Source organism: Podarcis cretensis (genome assembly GCF_951804945.1).
Source record: "Podarcis cretensis genome assembly, chromosome: 2".
Lineage (NCBI taxonomy): Eukaryota > Metazoa > Chordata > Lepidosauria > Squamata > Lacertidae > Podarcis > Podarcis cretensis.
The window spans coordinates 24,559,101-24,572,948 of record NC_137171.1 but is presented as its reverse complement, the minus strand read 5'-3'; the positions used below and the strand labels follow the sequence as shown (position 1 = coordinate 24,572,948).

Genomic DNA, 13,848 nt, shown 5'->3' with positions numbered 1-13,848 from the left:
GGAATTATTTAATTTTGGGCTCAAAAAATAGAGGTTGTCTTATACATGGGGGCGTCTTACACACAAAAAAATACGGTAATTATGTCTATAGCATAGTAAGGACCCGAGTCACTATTATTATTTAAATAATAATTCTTTAGATTTTCAGATCCTTGTAATTGGCTCTACCCGATCTTGCAGTGACTCCATATGCCTAAGACCTACTTTAAAGACCCCCTCAAATGTCTTGGGCCATGGCTCCTACTTAAAATAAAAATGGCAACCGTCTGTCTGGTTCTCGTGTCCCTGTTTGTAACACCTTACGCAACTAACTCGTCTCATCCTGATGTCAAGATGCAGCAAGCCCTGCCAGTCCGTGATGCAGAGAGATGGAGACAGGGAAATGCATAATCAGGTCACAGGTAAGTGATGCCAGACATGATGGAGGGGGGCAAACCAGACATGTTGCCATTTTGGGTGGCCGTCACTCAAGTGTGACTGCTTCCAGTACTGGACTGAGGTGACTTTTGCAGAGAGCAGTAATTGCTTAAGGAGTTAAATGCCACCGATGCTGAGATGAAATGTCCCCATTTACAAAAAAAAAAGAAGAAGCGGTAAGTCTACAGTCTTATAGGTGGGAGGGTCCCCTAGAAAGTTGCATATACACTGCTCTTCTAACAGGATAGCATGTGCATCCTCAGAGGAGCTCCAAGTACACCTGCAGAAAGCTTTTTTTTTGCAGGGAGAGACGCATGTTGGGGTGGGCCTTGGATCCAGAAGCTCCTTTTTTTCTCCAAAGCACTAAGAACTACACCAGTCTTTAGGGTGGCATATAGTTCATTTTCCCTCAAGTAGTAAAGGTAAAGGGACCCCTGACCATTAGGTCCAGTCGTGGCCGACTCTGGGGTTGCGGCGCTCATCTCGCTTTATTGGCCGAGGGAGCCAGCGTACATGTGGTCATGTGGCCAGCATGACTAAGCCGCTTCTGGCGAACCAGAGCAGTGCATTGAAATGCCATTTACCTTCCTGCTGGAGCGCTACCTATTTTATCTACTTGCACTTTGACGTGCTTTCAAACTGCTAGGTTGGCAGGAGCTGGGACCGAGCAACAGGCGCTCACCCCATTGCAGGGATTTGAACCGCCGACCTTCTGATCAGCAAGCCCTAGTCTCTGTGGTTCAACCCACAGCGCCACCCGCGTCCCTCAAGTATTATGCATTAAATCAGCAGGGCTGAGGATGTGGCAATAGTTCTCTACCATGAATGCTTCTGTGTCCCACCTACTCCACCAACAATAGGATTGCTCTGGTTTAAACAAAATACAGTTATTTACTTGATTGTTTCCTTACAATAATAAGAACAAATACATACATACATACATACATACAAACGTGCAACAGAACAAAGCAAAAGTATAAACAAGGGCTAACAATACAGTGGGTGCTCGGGTTGCAAATGTGATCCGTGTGGCACGTTTGCAACCCGCAGCATTCGCAACCCACAGCGCTGCATCTGAGCATACGCAGGTTGCAATTTGGCGCTTAGTGCTTCTGCACATGTGCGAGCACCAAAACCTGGAAGTAACCCATTCGGGTAATTCCAAGTTTCGGCGCGTCCATAACCCGAAAACGCGCAGCTTGAAGCGTCTGTAACCCGAGGTATGACTGTAGTGCCAAAGTTGTAAAAAGCAGATCCAAGCCTGGCTTGTGTGCATAAAGACTTAGAGCCATGTTAGAAATCTAGTCTGATTATAAAAGAAACAGCTGATGGAAGCTGCCCCAAATGGCACTGATTCAAAATATTTACATACCACCTTTCAACCCAAAATTAGAATGGTTTAGGATGTAACAAAGTTTCCCCTGCTATTCTAACCTTGAGTCTTGTAGGCTTCACTTTCCGTATCAGCTCAGCATCTCTGGGATGAGTTGGAATAAGCCAGCTGGCACCGGCAGACCAAATGCTGTGGGTTGCAGCAGGGTGTCACAGCTGGGTCATGAGAGTAGTCTGCTGTAGAGACATTGTCTGTTGCAATATTCCACAGAATGTCCAGGAGAGCCTTGTTCGCCACTGGCAGGACAGCACGGTACTCTGCAGTCTCAATGTCCAGTGGTGCCGCCTCCTGGATGTCATGCTGTAAGTTAAAAATGAGAGGTGGCTGATGGCGCCGTTCCTTCCCAATGCTCCCATCACAGGCCTTGGCACCACCTGGAAACAATGAGGCATGCAAGATGTTAGGGCTGCCATCTTTTAACAGGTATTCCTGTTGCAGAAGTCATGCAGTTAAAAGGAAAAACACCCAGAGCTCATTAGTGTAGCTTAAGCATGATACAATCTAGCCAACGGTAAACACTTTTACCCATTGATTTTGTGGAGGGGAACTAAGCACAGGCCCATTACAAGAATGGACCGGTTGCAGGAGCAATGGGTGGTCCAATGTCTGAAATAGGTATCTGTAAAATGTTTGCAGTTGGTTGCTTCTCTGTTTATTGTTTAAATACAAAACTTGGAAGTATGGAAGACATTCCTTGGAAATAATGCAAGATAGGTTCAGGAGGACCTGATACCAGCATCGCATGATGGCGACATTGGTTTCCCACTTTAAAAGTTTGTGAAATGCCATGAGAAAAATGGAATTCTGCTGTTACACAAAATACTACAGCCATCAATGAAAAACAGGAGCATCAAACAGAGGAATAGCCAAGGCGGGCAAGAGTGGGCTCCAATGTTTAACCCTTTGGCAAGGACTTGTTTACTTCACTGGCTGTCTCACAACCAACAGATCACACAAGGAAAGCCTTGCTGGACCAAAGAAAATGCCCATCTATTCCGCATCATCTATCTCACAGTGGCCAGCTGGATGCATACAGGAATTCCACAAGCAGAACCTGAGAGCCACTACAGACTCCTTGCAACTGGTATTTTAAAGGGATAAAGGTCTCTTAACAATGGAGGTAGAACACCATCATTGTGGTAATCCTACATCTGGGCTGTACCACTTGTTCTCCAGCTCCCTGCTCTGGCTAGCACTGGAGGCAATGCCTGTTATTTATATATTTGGGTGTCACCAGTGCCAGATCCTCGAGCCGCCAAAATAAAAAGACAATTTAAAAATACCTAGGTACAAGGACACCTCATCTGAAACATCCTCATTAACCACAGCTATACAGACCAAAACTTCCCCATACAAAAATGCAGATGGCAACACCAATGAACCATATTAAAGCCATCGAGTAGAAGGAGATGGTTGGTGCAACCCTTAAGAAGGTGCGCCTGTTGAAAACAATTAACTCCTTGGCTGCTTTCGCTTCACCGTGTGAGGGGTTGGGCTCCTGCCCACACCACAGAGGAAGCAAACCTTCAGGTACACGGACTGTCCTTATTAACAGGAGGCAAACCTGACCTTGCTACCCAGGAGGAGCAGGAGCAGAAAATGTTCTGCCCACACAAGCATGCACGTCTATTTGCCTGGTAATAATTAGCCCTGGCGACAGAGCAAAAGCATCCTCCTAATGATCCAGCAAACTAATTTAACAGTTGTTTACATCCCTTAAGGACAGGTTCCCTGCACCACGATTCTGCACTCTGCTGTTTTGCACTTGGCACTCAAGGCCAAGTGTAGCCTGGACTTGGGAGGCCTCTTCAGACCAGATCACAACCCCTTTCCTTTGCTCCCTAAAACTGCCCTGTCCATCCTATGGCGGGAAACTTGTAGCATCATATACCTCCGATGGTTCAGCACGCCCGCCTATTGTTTCAGGAACCCCTTCCTCCTCCAAAGGGACGTGGGTGGCGCTGAGCCTTGGGCTTGCCAGTCAGAAAGTTGGCGGTTCGAATCCCCATGACAGGGTGAGCTCCCATTGCTCGGTCCCAGCTCCTGCCCACCTAGCAGTTTGAAAGCACGTCAAAGTGCAAGTAGATAAATAGGTACCGATCTGGGGGGAAGGTAAACGATGTTTCTGTGCACTGCTCTGGTTTCGCGGCTTAGTCATGCTGGCCACATGACCCGGAAAAAACTGTCTGCGGACAAACGTCGGCTCCCTCGGCCAGTAAAGCAAGATGAGCGCCGCAACCCCAGAGTTGTTTGTGACTGAACTTAACTGCCAGGGATCCTTTACTTTTACCCTTCCTCCTCTAGCCTCAGCCTCAACGTCCCTCACCTTTCGTTCTTAGGTAACCTCTTCCCTCAGGAAACCCGATTTTGGGAATGTGTTCAAGATCTGTTACTTGGAAAGGACATTGTGAGTGCAACCTAGTAGTGACTAGCTCAGTGTGGCAGCATGTGCCTTGAGGATGGCTCTAGCTCAGGGGAAGAGCAAACACTTTGCATGCACACTTCCAGGTGACTTGAGGTAGGGCAAGATGTGAGGTGGAGAGATCAGCAGTACTGAGCTAGGTGGACACGTTGGTCTGACCAAGCATAAAAGCAGCTTCCTAAGTGATTCAAACCATGCATTATAGACCTTGATTACATTGTTTTAATGGAGGGTAGGGCTGGGCGATAATCTGGTTTTCAACATCACGATAAATCAACAGCTAAACTTCATGATATACTGATATATCACGATGTCTGAAATAAGGATGGCGCTATGTAGAGGCATTGGCTGGCTTCAGTTTTCCCCGCCTCATGATTTTTGCATAGCGCACCCCCAATATCATGACATGCAATATATTGCTAGGTCACAAAATTATGAAATCGGTATCATGACATGAACTTCAAATGTGTTTTGGAGAATATATCGCCCAGCCCTAACACACATCACAATTTGCAATATAATTGCCAGGTCAAAAAGAATAAAATGGATAGCATGATATGGACTTCAAAACCTGTTTTGAATGATGTATCAATATATTGCTCAGCCCTATTTGGGGGATGAGGATAAAATGGACCCAGATTTTAACAGGAAGGCAGGGTGGAGAAAGAAGGGAATAACTAACTACTGATCTGATAAAAGGGCTCTTCCAGTCCTTCACAGCTGGAAGTGCTGTATATGAGCAATTGCATCAGTGGAAGCTAAGATTGTGTGTGTGTATAAAAACTTGCAGGAGGACTAAATCAGGCAAGGAGTCTCTGGGGAGAACGACAACGGAGGAAGCGAAGAGAGGGACACACATTACGTGCAGTGACAGCCCATTCTGCTTAGCAGAGATGATAAGAAAGCAGCCCTTTGGTAATTATAGCTCAAGAAGCCTGAGTGGCAGCTGCCTCTGCAGGTTTCTGTAGGTCTGGCCCATGCTTGACCCCATTCCAGAATGCCGGCTTGAAGGCCCAGGATGGGTGAGCAAGCCATCACCAGTGTCTATTTTCATTTTGCTAGAAAAAGAAGAACGTGCAGATATAAAAATAGCTGCGAGGTCGCACGGTGTGGCATGAAAGCTGAAAAGGTAGATCTTGAAGAGGAATGCTAACAGGTGCCAGCATCTTGAGGGTGCCAGCATCTTGCTGCTGACAGGAGCACTTTTCTAATTAGGAAAGGGAGAAAGAAGTGCCTTAACGCTGGGCCTTTCTCTCCGCTACTTGTGGGGAGAAAGAATGGAAGTGAGAAGGCTTTTGAAAGCAGCAAGACTGGTCTGTAAACTACTAAAGTCAAGGCTGGGGAGAGGGGGGAAGAAGTGTGGGGAATGGGTACCCCACAAAACTGCCCAGTGGCTTCATCCACACTGCAGACAGAAGTGCATTCTGGTACAGTGGTACCTCAGGTTAAGAACTTAATTCGTTCTGGAGGTCTGTTCTTAACCTGAAACTGTTCTTAACCTGAGGTACCACTTTAGCAAATGGGGCCTCCCGCATGATTTCTGTTCTTATCCTGAAGCAAAGTTCTTAACCCGAGGTACTATTTCTGGGTTAGCAGAGTCTGTGACCTGAAGCGTCTGTAACCCGAGGTACCACTGTATAGCAGAATGCAGGTGGGCTAAGATTTGGTCTCTAGCTGAGTTTCCTTTCCTTTTTTAAAAAAAGTTCTCCCTCTTAGCCATATCTGCGCAAATGTATTTTGGCAAAGTGGGAAACTGAGGCAACTGCCTCAGGTGGTGGATGCAAGATGGTGGCCTCCTCTGTGCCTACTGCTTCCTTCCACTGGTCCTGCTGCTACTACCACAATCTGCTACTACCACAATCTGCTCTCTGCCTCCTCCTTTTCCTTCCTCCCTAATTCCACATCCTTGGAAGGGCCGAGAAATGATGGGCAGGGTGTGTAGCTGCTGCCGCTAAATAATTTTTAAGTTTGGGCAGCATTTTTAGTCGCTGCCGCAAACTACAGGCATGTGCCCAGCACACCCAAAAAGCTTTGTTCTGCTAGTCAGATGCAGAGAAGCACCAGCCTGGAAAAATAAACAGAGTCTGGGGACTCAGCCAACTGCAGGGGTTCTTAACCCCCTTCAAAATCTGCTTGGATCTCCTGGTGTTCCTCTAAACAAACCTAGGGGATACAACAGCCACTCTAGAAGATCTGAGTGGATTTTGGGTGGGTGGCTATTCTGTTCTCCCAGCCAGATTCTATTCAAGTGTCACGCAGTACCACAGCAGACCACGAAACACACATCTGCCAAGACATCTCTGCTCATTTGGCAGAGGATTGTTCCACCTGCGGGCCTAAATTCTCATTCTCTGTGGGGGTGTCTGTCTTACAAAACTAGGGCTGCCATATGTCTGGATTTTCCCAGACATGCCCGGGAATCGGGCAGCATTCTGGCGTCCAGGCGGATTTTCCCCAAATCAGCAAAATGTCCAGGAAAACCTAGACGTATGGCACGGGGGGGGGGGGGGTAATTTTATTTTTTAAAATCCCCCTCAAAATGAAGAAAAAGCCCTATAACTGATTTTTTGGGGGGAGATCTTCCCCCCAAAAGCTGAACAGACTTTCAGATTTGGGAACCCTAACAAAACAGAATGATTAAAAATTAAAAACAATATTCTGCTTGGGGTGGGTTTTGTTTTTGGTGAAGGGGGATGGATAACTGTCTTAGAGATACAGCTAAATACTGGATTTGGTTCTGGGGGAAGATGACAGGTTTTATTCAGAAATGTGTCAGAAGGGGAGAGGGAACATCCCACAGGGTTGTTGTTTTTTAAAGCACCTAACAAGTCCAAGTAAGCAACATACCTGTGAGATAAAATGCCTTGTACTGGTCCACCCGAAGAGCTTGTATCTCTCCATATTTTCCAGCTGCCCCACTGTTGGGATGGAACAACGTCTAGGGGAAAGAAAGTGCCAGAAGCTTAGAAAGTCAGCCCTTTTTAATGGAATACTGAATGGTTTGGTTTACAGTGGTACCTCAGGTTACATATGCTTCAGGTTACAGACTCCGCTAACCGAGAAATAGTACCTCAGGTTAAGAACTTTGCTTCAGGATGAGAACAGAAATTGGGTGGCGGCAGCACGGCAGGCCCCATTAGCTAAAGTAGTGCTTCAGGTTAAGAACAGTTTCAGGTTAAGAACGGACCTCCGAAACGAATTAAGTACGTAACCAGAGGTACCACTGTATATAAAATATGCAGGGATTTATGTTATGCAAAATGAACCATGGAAAGAGAAGAGGGGAAGTCATTGATATTTTAAGGTTGCATAAATGAGTATTCTAAATTGTAAAACAGAAAATTTAATAAAAATTATAAAAAAGGAGAAAAGAAAAAGAAAGTCAGCTCTTTTCACTTGGTAAAGCTTAGGGAGGAAATGCATGAATTCAAGAGCATGAAAAATAGACGCATTTGTTGCTCAAAATAGCAGCCATGCATAGAGCACCCTTCTGTATCCCCTCATAACGAAACTAGATGTGCTGTTTAAATGCGTATTTGCATTTAACTTTTTTTAAAGTGTGAATAGCATCTGCTGAGCAGGTGGGCATAACTGAAAAGGTGCTCTGAAAGAGGGATAGTTGCTTTTCATCTACACTCTGGTAATCAGGTTTCGTAGGTAAGTGCATTGTGTTTAAATAAAACCTGCCAAACCTTGTTTCGCCAGAGCAGTAGTGAGAGGATGGGAAGCCATGCGTCTGTCAAATATATCCAGCTCTCTTAAGTTGTTTTCCTGTACTCGTCTATCAGAGAAGGTGCACGCACCACACAGGAATTAGTTCTGGGTGGCTGTGTCTAAGGATCATGCTGTTAAGTATTACTGTTGGTCTCAGTGTCAGCAAACCTTGAAGTGCCACTTACAGAAATCAGGCAGATTTACTCCTCCGGTTCTTAGCATCTATCTTATTTGAGCGACAGCTTTGTAATGCCCACATGCATGTGTCAATACAAGACAGCTATGAATCTGTCTCTGCAGAATACAAATCCTTGATTCTCAATGACCTAATGAACAACAACAGCAAAAAGGGTCTCCTTTTCCCTTTCGCAGAGGGGTGACCCAAGTCATTCATACATTTCTCCTCCCATGCGAAAACCAGTTTGGTGACTATGCTTAACGCAAATTTCTCTTTTAACTTTTAATCCCTCCTGGGCACTTAATCCCTCTGGGTCTCAATTTCCCACATGTACAATGACCGTAACAGCATTCCTAGTGCTCCACAAGACTTTAGTATGGAAAATAAATACATTCACATGGTCGTTTCATACACGAATGAATGGGAGCCATGTGCTACATTCAAAGTGCGGAGGGGGGAATCTTGGGCAATAAGTAAGAACTGCAGGAACAAATTTATCCATATGTCTAAGTCCATGGTTCTCCTTACCGAACACAGGTTGGGAATAAGTTTGCAATTATGTATTATTATTTTTTGTCATGTTGTAAGCCACCTTTAGCATGGTTTGAACAATGGAAAGGCAGCATACAATAAAAGTATGTATGTATGTATTGTTACATGACACCCCTGTCTCCAGGCAGCGTGAGATTCCCAAGGCATGCTTTGTAACCTTGTGTTTCACTTTGGACAATTCGGCATGGCAGAGACTGTGGTGTCTTTATGATCTATGGTTTCCACATCCTGAAGCCTCCTATGGAGGAAGTTCAGCACATCAATATTCCAAGCTGCTTGCAATAAGAGACATCAGCATCTCTCTCTAGTACAGTTGTTTTGTCCCAGCCAGCCTACTTCCCATGGTCATCCTAAAACTCTGAACTGCAGCCCACATTGCTTCTTAACACCTAAGTGCTATTCTAAACTCTGCCCTCAAAGCATTGGCATTGCCTGAGGAAGGTGGGAGGAAACCCACCCCTTTGAAAATGAGAGTTGCCCTTTTCATCCCTTTGTTGTTGCCCAAATGGCTCATCCTAATGCCTCTCAAGGAAATTATTTGAGTTCATCAGCTTTTACACTTGTCTTAATTAGAGGATAAACAAAGTCTGGCAGAGGCTTAAACAAACACTGACACTGGTTTGAATACACAGGTGAGTCTAGCTCAGGGCGTTTCAACACACAGCCTGGGGGTCACAGGTGCTTGAAGCCCCCCACAACAGCCCTTGCGAGCTAGGCAAGTGAGGTGATGGGCTTTGGGAAAGGGGCGTGAGGGCTGGGAGCCATCAAATTGTAGCCTCAAGCTCTCTGCCCCCCATGCAACAGGGCAGTGTGTGGCCCACGGGTTCTGTGTCAAAGTACCCTTGTGGCACAGTTATGATAAGTTGGACCACCCTGATTTCCCGGTTCCAACACCCAAGCCTTATTTAAATTCTGGCACTAACTTGATCTGGAATTTAGGGTTTCTTGCACCCCCTGATTCATAACACTATATACATAGATATACAATATGTATATTGTCACAGAAAACACAGAGGTTGGAGGGGGGTTGTTGGGGGAAGGTGCCTTCAAAAAAAAAATACCCTGTTGTTTCTTTCTCCTGGATTTTGTTTGTCTTCTCATTTCATAAGGCTGGGAGAGCTGCATATATTATATGGAGACTAAACCCAAACACAACAGAGGAAAGCTGCAAACCAGGAAGACAGGTGTAATACCCCTGAAATTCATTTACAGTTGTACCTCGGGTTACAGACGCTTCAGGTTACAGACTCCACTAACCCAGAAATATTACCTCGGATTAAGAACTTTGCTTCAGGATGAGAACAGAAATAGTGCTCTGGCAGTGCAGCAGCAGCAGGAAGCTCCATTAGCTAAAGTGGTGCTTCAGGTTAAGAACGGACCTCCAGAACGAATTAAGTTTTTAACCCAAGGTACCACTATACAGCGAGTATTATACACTCAGCCTCACACCATTGATACATCACTAAGGATGCAATTGTGTGTCTCCTGAGTGTTACCGCAGCAAACACAGGATAGAGTAGTGCTCCAAATCAGAAAGGAAGATCTGATGTCAGATGCCCCATTCCTCACCCCACCACAGCAATTTCTACAGCCCTGGCCCAACCAGGGTCAAAATCCTCAGGGCCAGAAAGGGGGTGCAGGAGCCAGGGTGGGCTGGGAAATTGTTGTAAACAAAATATAACAGAAACAACTTGGATCTGAAGCATCCCAAACCATCCTGGTGCCCCAACATGCCTCTAAATCAGGGACAGATTTATGCTGGCATGCTGGATAGCTCAGTTGGTTGGAGTGTGGTGCTGACAAGGCCAAGGTCGCCGGTTTGATCCCTGTATGGGACAGCTGCATTGCAAGGGGCTGGACTAGATGATCCTCAGGGTCCCTTTCAACTCTACAATTCCATGATTCTATGATCTTGCATCTTTCCCTCCCAAGGTTTCAGATGGGAGGGAAACAGTTTAAAAAATAGTAAAATGGCCAGAGGAGGGCAAGATTGGTGCTCCAACCTCAGCCTTAGGATTGCACCCTAAATGATACGTGACCATAATCCAACAGCATGAATGCACAGGGCTTTTTTTTCAGTTGGAACTCACCGGAACTCATTTCCGGCACCTCTCAGGTGGTCGCCATGGCCATTATGAAAGAACAAGAGAGGCACTTACCCCCCCAGAAAAGCAGCACTGCTGATGCAGATGATGTAGAAGCTCTGCTCACATCTGTGAACAGGGGGAAGAGGGTCATTTTAAATGAGGGATGTGGTTAATGCTTTACCCTGCACTCCCTAATTTGTCCCGTCTGTGTCCTGCGGTACCACGAGGATGACAACAAGACAAGCTGTCCCCTCCTGCCGCAACGCCGCTCTGTCTAGAGGCGCCAACATCAGAGAGCCTAGGCTGGGTCAGCTGCCGAAGCAGAGGGGCTTGCACAATGGCTGTGCCTGTGAAGCATAAACTGGCTTTCTGCTCTGCTTCCCGGAACAGCAGCGCAGCTCTCCTCTGCTGACTCAGTGTGGCACATTCAGCTTCCTCTCTGGAGCTGGGATTCCCATATTCCCAAATTACAGCAACAAGGGATGGGAGCAGAGAGTCGGCAGCTCATGTAGTAAGAAATCCAAGCTTCTCAGTTTCCTGGCTACACACAAGAGATGCTTCTCTCCAGGTAAAAAGAAAATATAAAGGCTCATTGTCAAATACAGTGGTACCTCGGGTTATAGGCGCTTCAGGTTACAGACACTTCAGGTTACAGATTCCGCTAACCCAGAAATAGTACCTCGGGTTAAAAACTGCTTCAGGATGAGAACAGAAATTGCATGGCGGCGGCAGTGGGAGGCCCCATTAGCTAAAGTGGTACCTCAGGTTAAGAACAGTTTCAGGTTAAGAACGGACCTCCAGAACAATTAAGTTCTTAACAAGAGGTACCGCTGTATCCATTTGGAACAGCAATCTCACCACAGGGGTAAGGTAAAAAGGAAATTTACCGTGAGTTCCAGTTATCCAGGCTTCTCAGAGGGTACTGTGATTTATTCATCTCTGAGATGCATCAGAGCACTGCCACCTCCTGGCATGGGTGTCCAAATGGGTGCCCAACATCCTCAAGCCCCCCCCCCCCATACCTTGTGCTACTTTTGCGCCAGGACTGTCCGGTGGGCTGGGGCAGTGTTGTGGAGCCACTCTCCTGGCCCTGCCTACCAAGGGAGGGGTGGGGCAGGGTAGGAGCAAGCTTGGGGTGCGTGGGCAGCCACACGGCACTCCCAAGTGTGCCCGCACAGCCCCACCCTCACCACTGCCCTATCCTTGTAAGTGGCAGTGATGTCAGAGTCCCAGGAGAGCAGCAAAGCCCCTCCATGTCAGCTGCTTCTGCCAGACGCAGCACCTGAGGAGGAGCGCCTGTCAGCCGAACAATCCCTGGTGCACAAATGTGGCAGAAACCTGTGTGGTTTGAGCTCAGCAAACCACTTCCGAAAGAGACTGGTTCCACAGTGCTGCTGAAACACTGGGCGGGGGGGGGGGGGCGGCGGCGGTGCAGAAGTCACGCCAGATGTAGCAAGGCTGCTCCTTCCAGCTGATCAGCAATATGACAACTTTGCAGGTATCCCAGCAGCCACTGACAGCCGAACTAGAAGTAGCTGGTCACACCTTTAACCTCCAAAAGGCTGTTGTCTGTTTAAAGTGGTGCCAAGGTATTTTCTACCAATTGATTCTCCAGTTCTCCATAAAGAGTAATGTGGAAACTTTGGAAATACCAGTTCAAACAGGAAGCAGAGGCATAGGGCGGGGGTGCGGTGGAATAGATGAGCCCTCTCCCCCTTCTCAGGTGCACTGATGGGAGGAATTCAACACATTGCACATCACACCACCTTTGCAAGCACCTCTGCTTCCTGATGGAACAGGCCGATCTCCCCTGTGCTATTCCAGGTGTTTTGCTGACCTTACCCCTCAGAGTCAATTGTGGGGGGAGACATGCCCCATTGCAACGGCAGAAGTCATTGTGCAGGCTTCCGCAGGTGGTGCTCTATTAGGTGTAAAGGTAAAGGGACCCCTGACCATTAGGTCCAGTCGTGGCTGACTCTGGGGTTGCGGCGCTCATCTCGCTTTATTGACCGAGGGAGCCAGCGTACAGCTTCTGGTTCATGTAGCCAGCATGACTAAGCTGCTTCTGGCGAACCAGAGCAGCACACGGAAATGCTGTTTACCTTCCCACCAGAGCGGTACCTATTTATCTACTTGCACTTTGACGTGCTTTTGAACTGCTAGGTTGGCAGGAGCAGGGACCGAGCAACGGGAGCTCACCTTGTCGCAGGGATTCGAACTGCCAACTTTCTGATTGGCAAGTCCTAGGCTCTGTGGTTTAACCCACAGCGCCACCCGCGTCCCTTCTATTAGGTGAGTCCCACCCAATTTCTCTACTTTTTGTGAAATATAAATATAAGCATAATGAAGGTGTTGAAAACACACAACACACACTCCTGCTTAAATCTGCATCCAGTAGGCTCTCAGCACTGGTCTGGGAAGCGGTGTGTACACGTTGGCCACAATCCATACTTTTCCTATCCTGATGTTTCTTACAAAATACCATGTTTTCTCCCAAACCAGCTATTCTCCAAATAGAGAAAAGGGATGACCGAGCTGTGTTTCAAGTCGGCAATGTGTACACAGCCTTACTGGAACTGCTGTGTGTTGTGCTGTATTTCCTTTGTTTCATCATGCCTGCTACCCGCTCAGAGCAGCTTTTCACAATGTAAATGAGTTTGTTGCCCAACAGCTGTCATTATTCATTCCTTACCCAGCTTTAACTGGCCACGGAACTGGAGGCAGGAAATTGTTACCAAGGTATGTTGGTTTAGGGTTTAGAGAAATGAGCTGGGACTTCTGGCTTTCCCTTTTTGTGCTCATCCAGCATCAGACATGCTTAGGGCTAAAGACACAGTGGCTTAGCTAGTGTTGCAGCACCAAGTCAGAAGCAGCCTAGAAGTTTGGGGCTAGGCTCCACCTCGGATTCTTTGAAATGGCCTCTGTTCCAAACAGGTAAGCACGTCTCGCACGCTGCTCGGGGCCATCAACCAAGCTGAGCGATAAAGAAAGGTAGCCGCCTACATCACGGCACATTTTGCTATTCTAAAATGTTATTTATCATAGAGAGGAAGTAAGTATACTTAACAAGAGTTCTTTCTAAGAA

The 13,848-nt window shown here is 46.9% G+C and overlaps 1 protein-coding gene across 8 annotated transcripts in view; it reads right to left on the bottom strand.

Moving 5' to 3' along the window:
* The window catches only part of ARSG (arylsulfatase G), a 119,822-nt gene that overhangs the window by 5,756 nt on the left and 100,218 nt on the right, over window positions 1–13,848 (bottom strand). For all 8 annotated transcript variants that reach the window (XR_013835806.1, XM_079965473.1, XM_079965475.1 and 5 more), the window contains 2 exons: window positions 7,080–7,170; window positions 1,852–2,184 (listed from right to left, as the gene is read on the bottom strand). Coding sequence is in view for 7 of the 8 variants with exons in the window: in XM_079965473.1 (XP_079821599.1) it covers window positions 1,886–2,184; window positions 7,080–7,170 (390 nt within the window). In the remaining variant the exon portion in view is untranslated. The remainder of the gene's footprint in view (window positions 1–1,851; window positions 2,185–7,079; window positions 7,171–13,848) is intronic.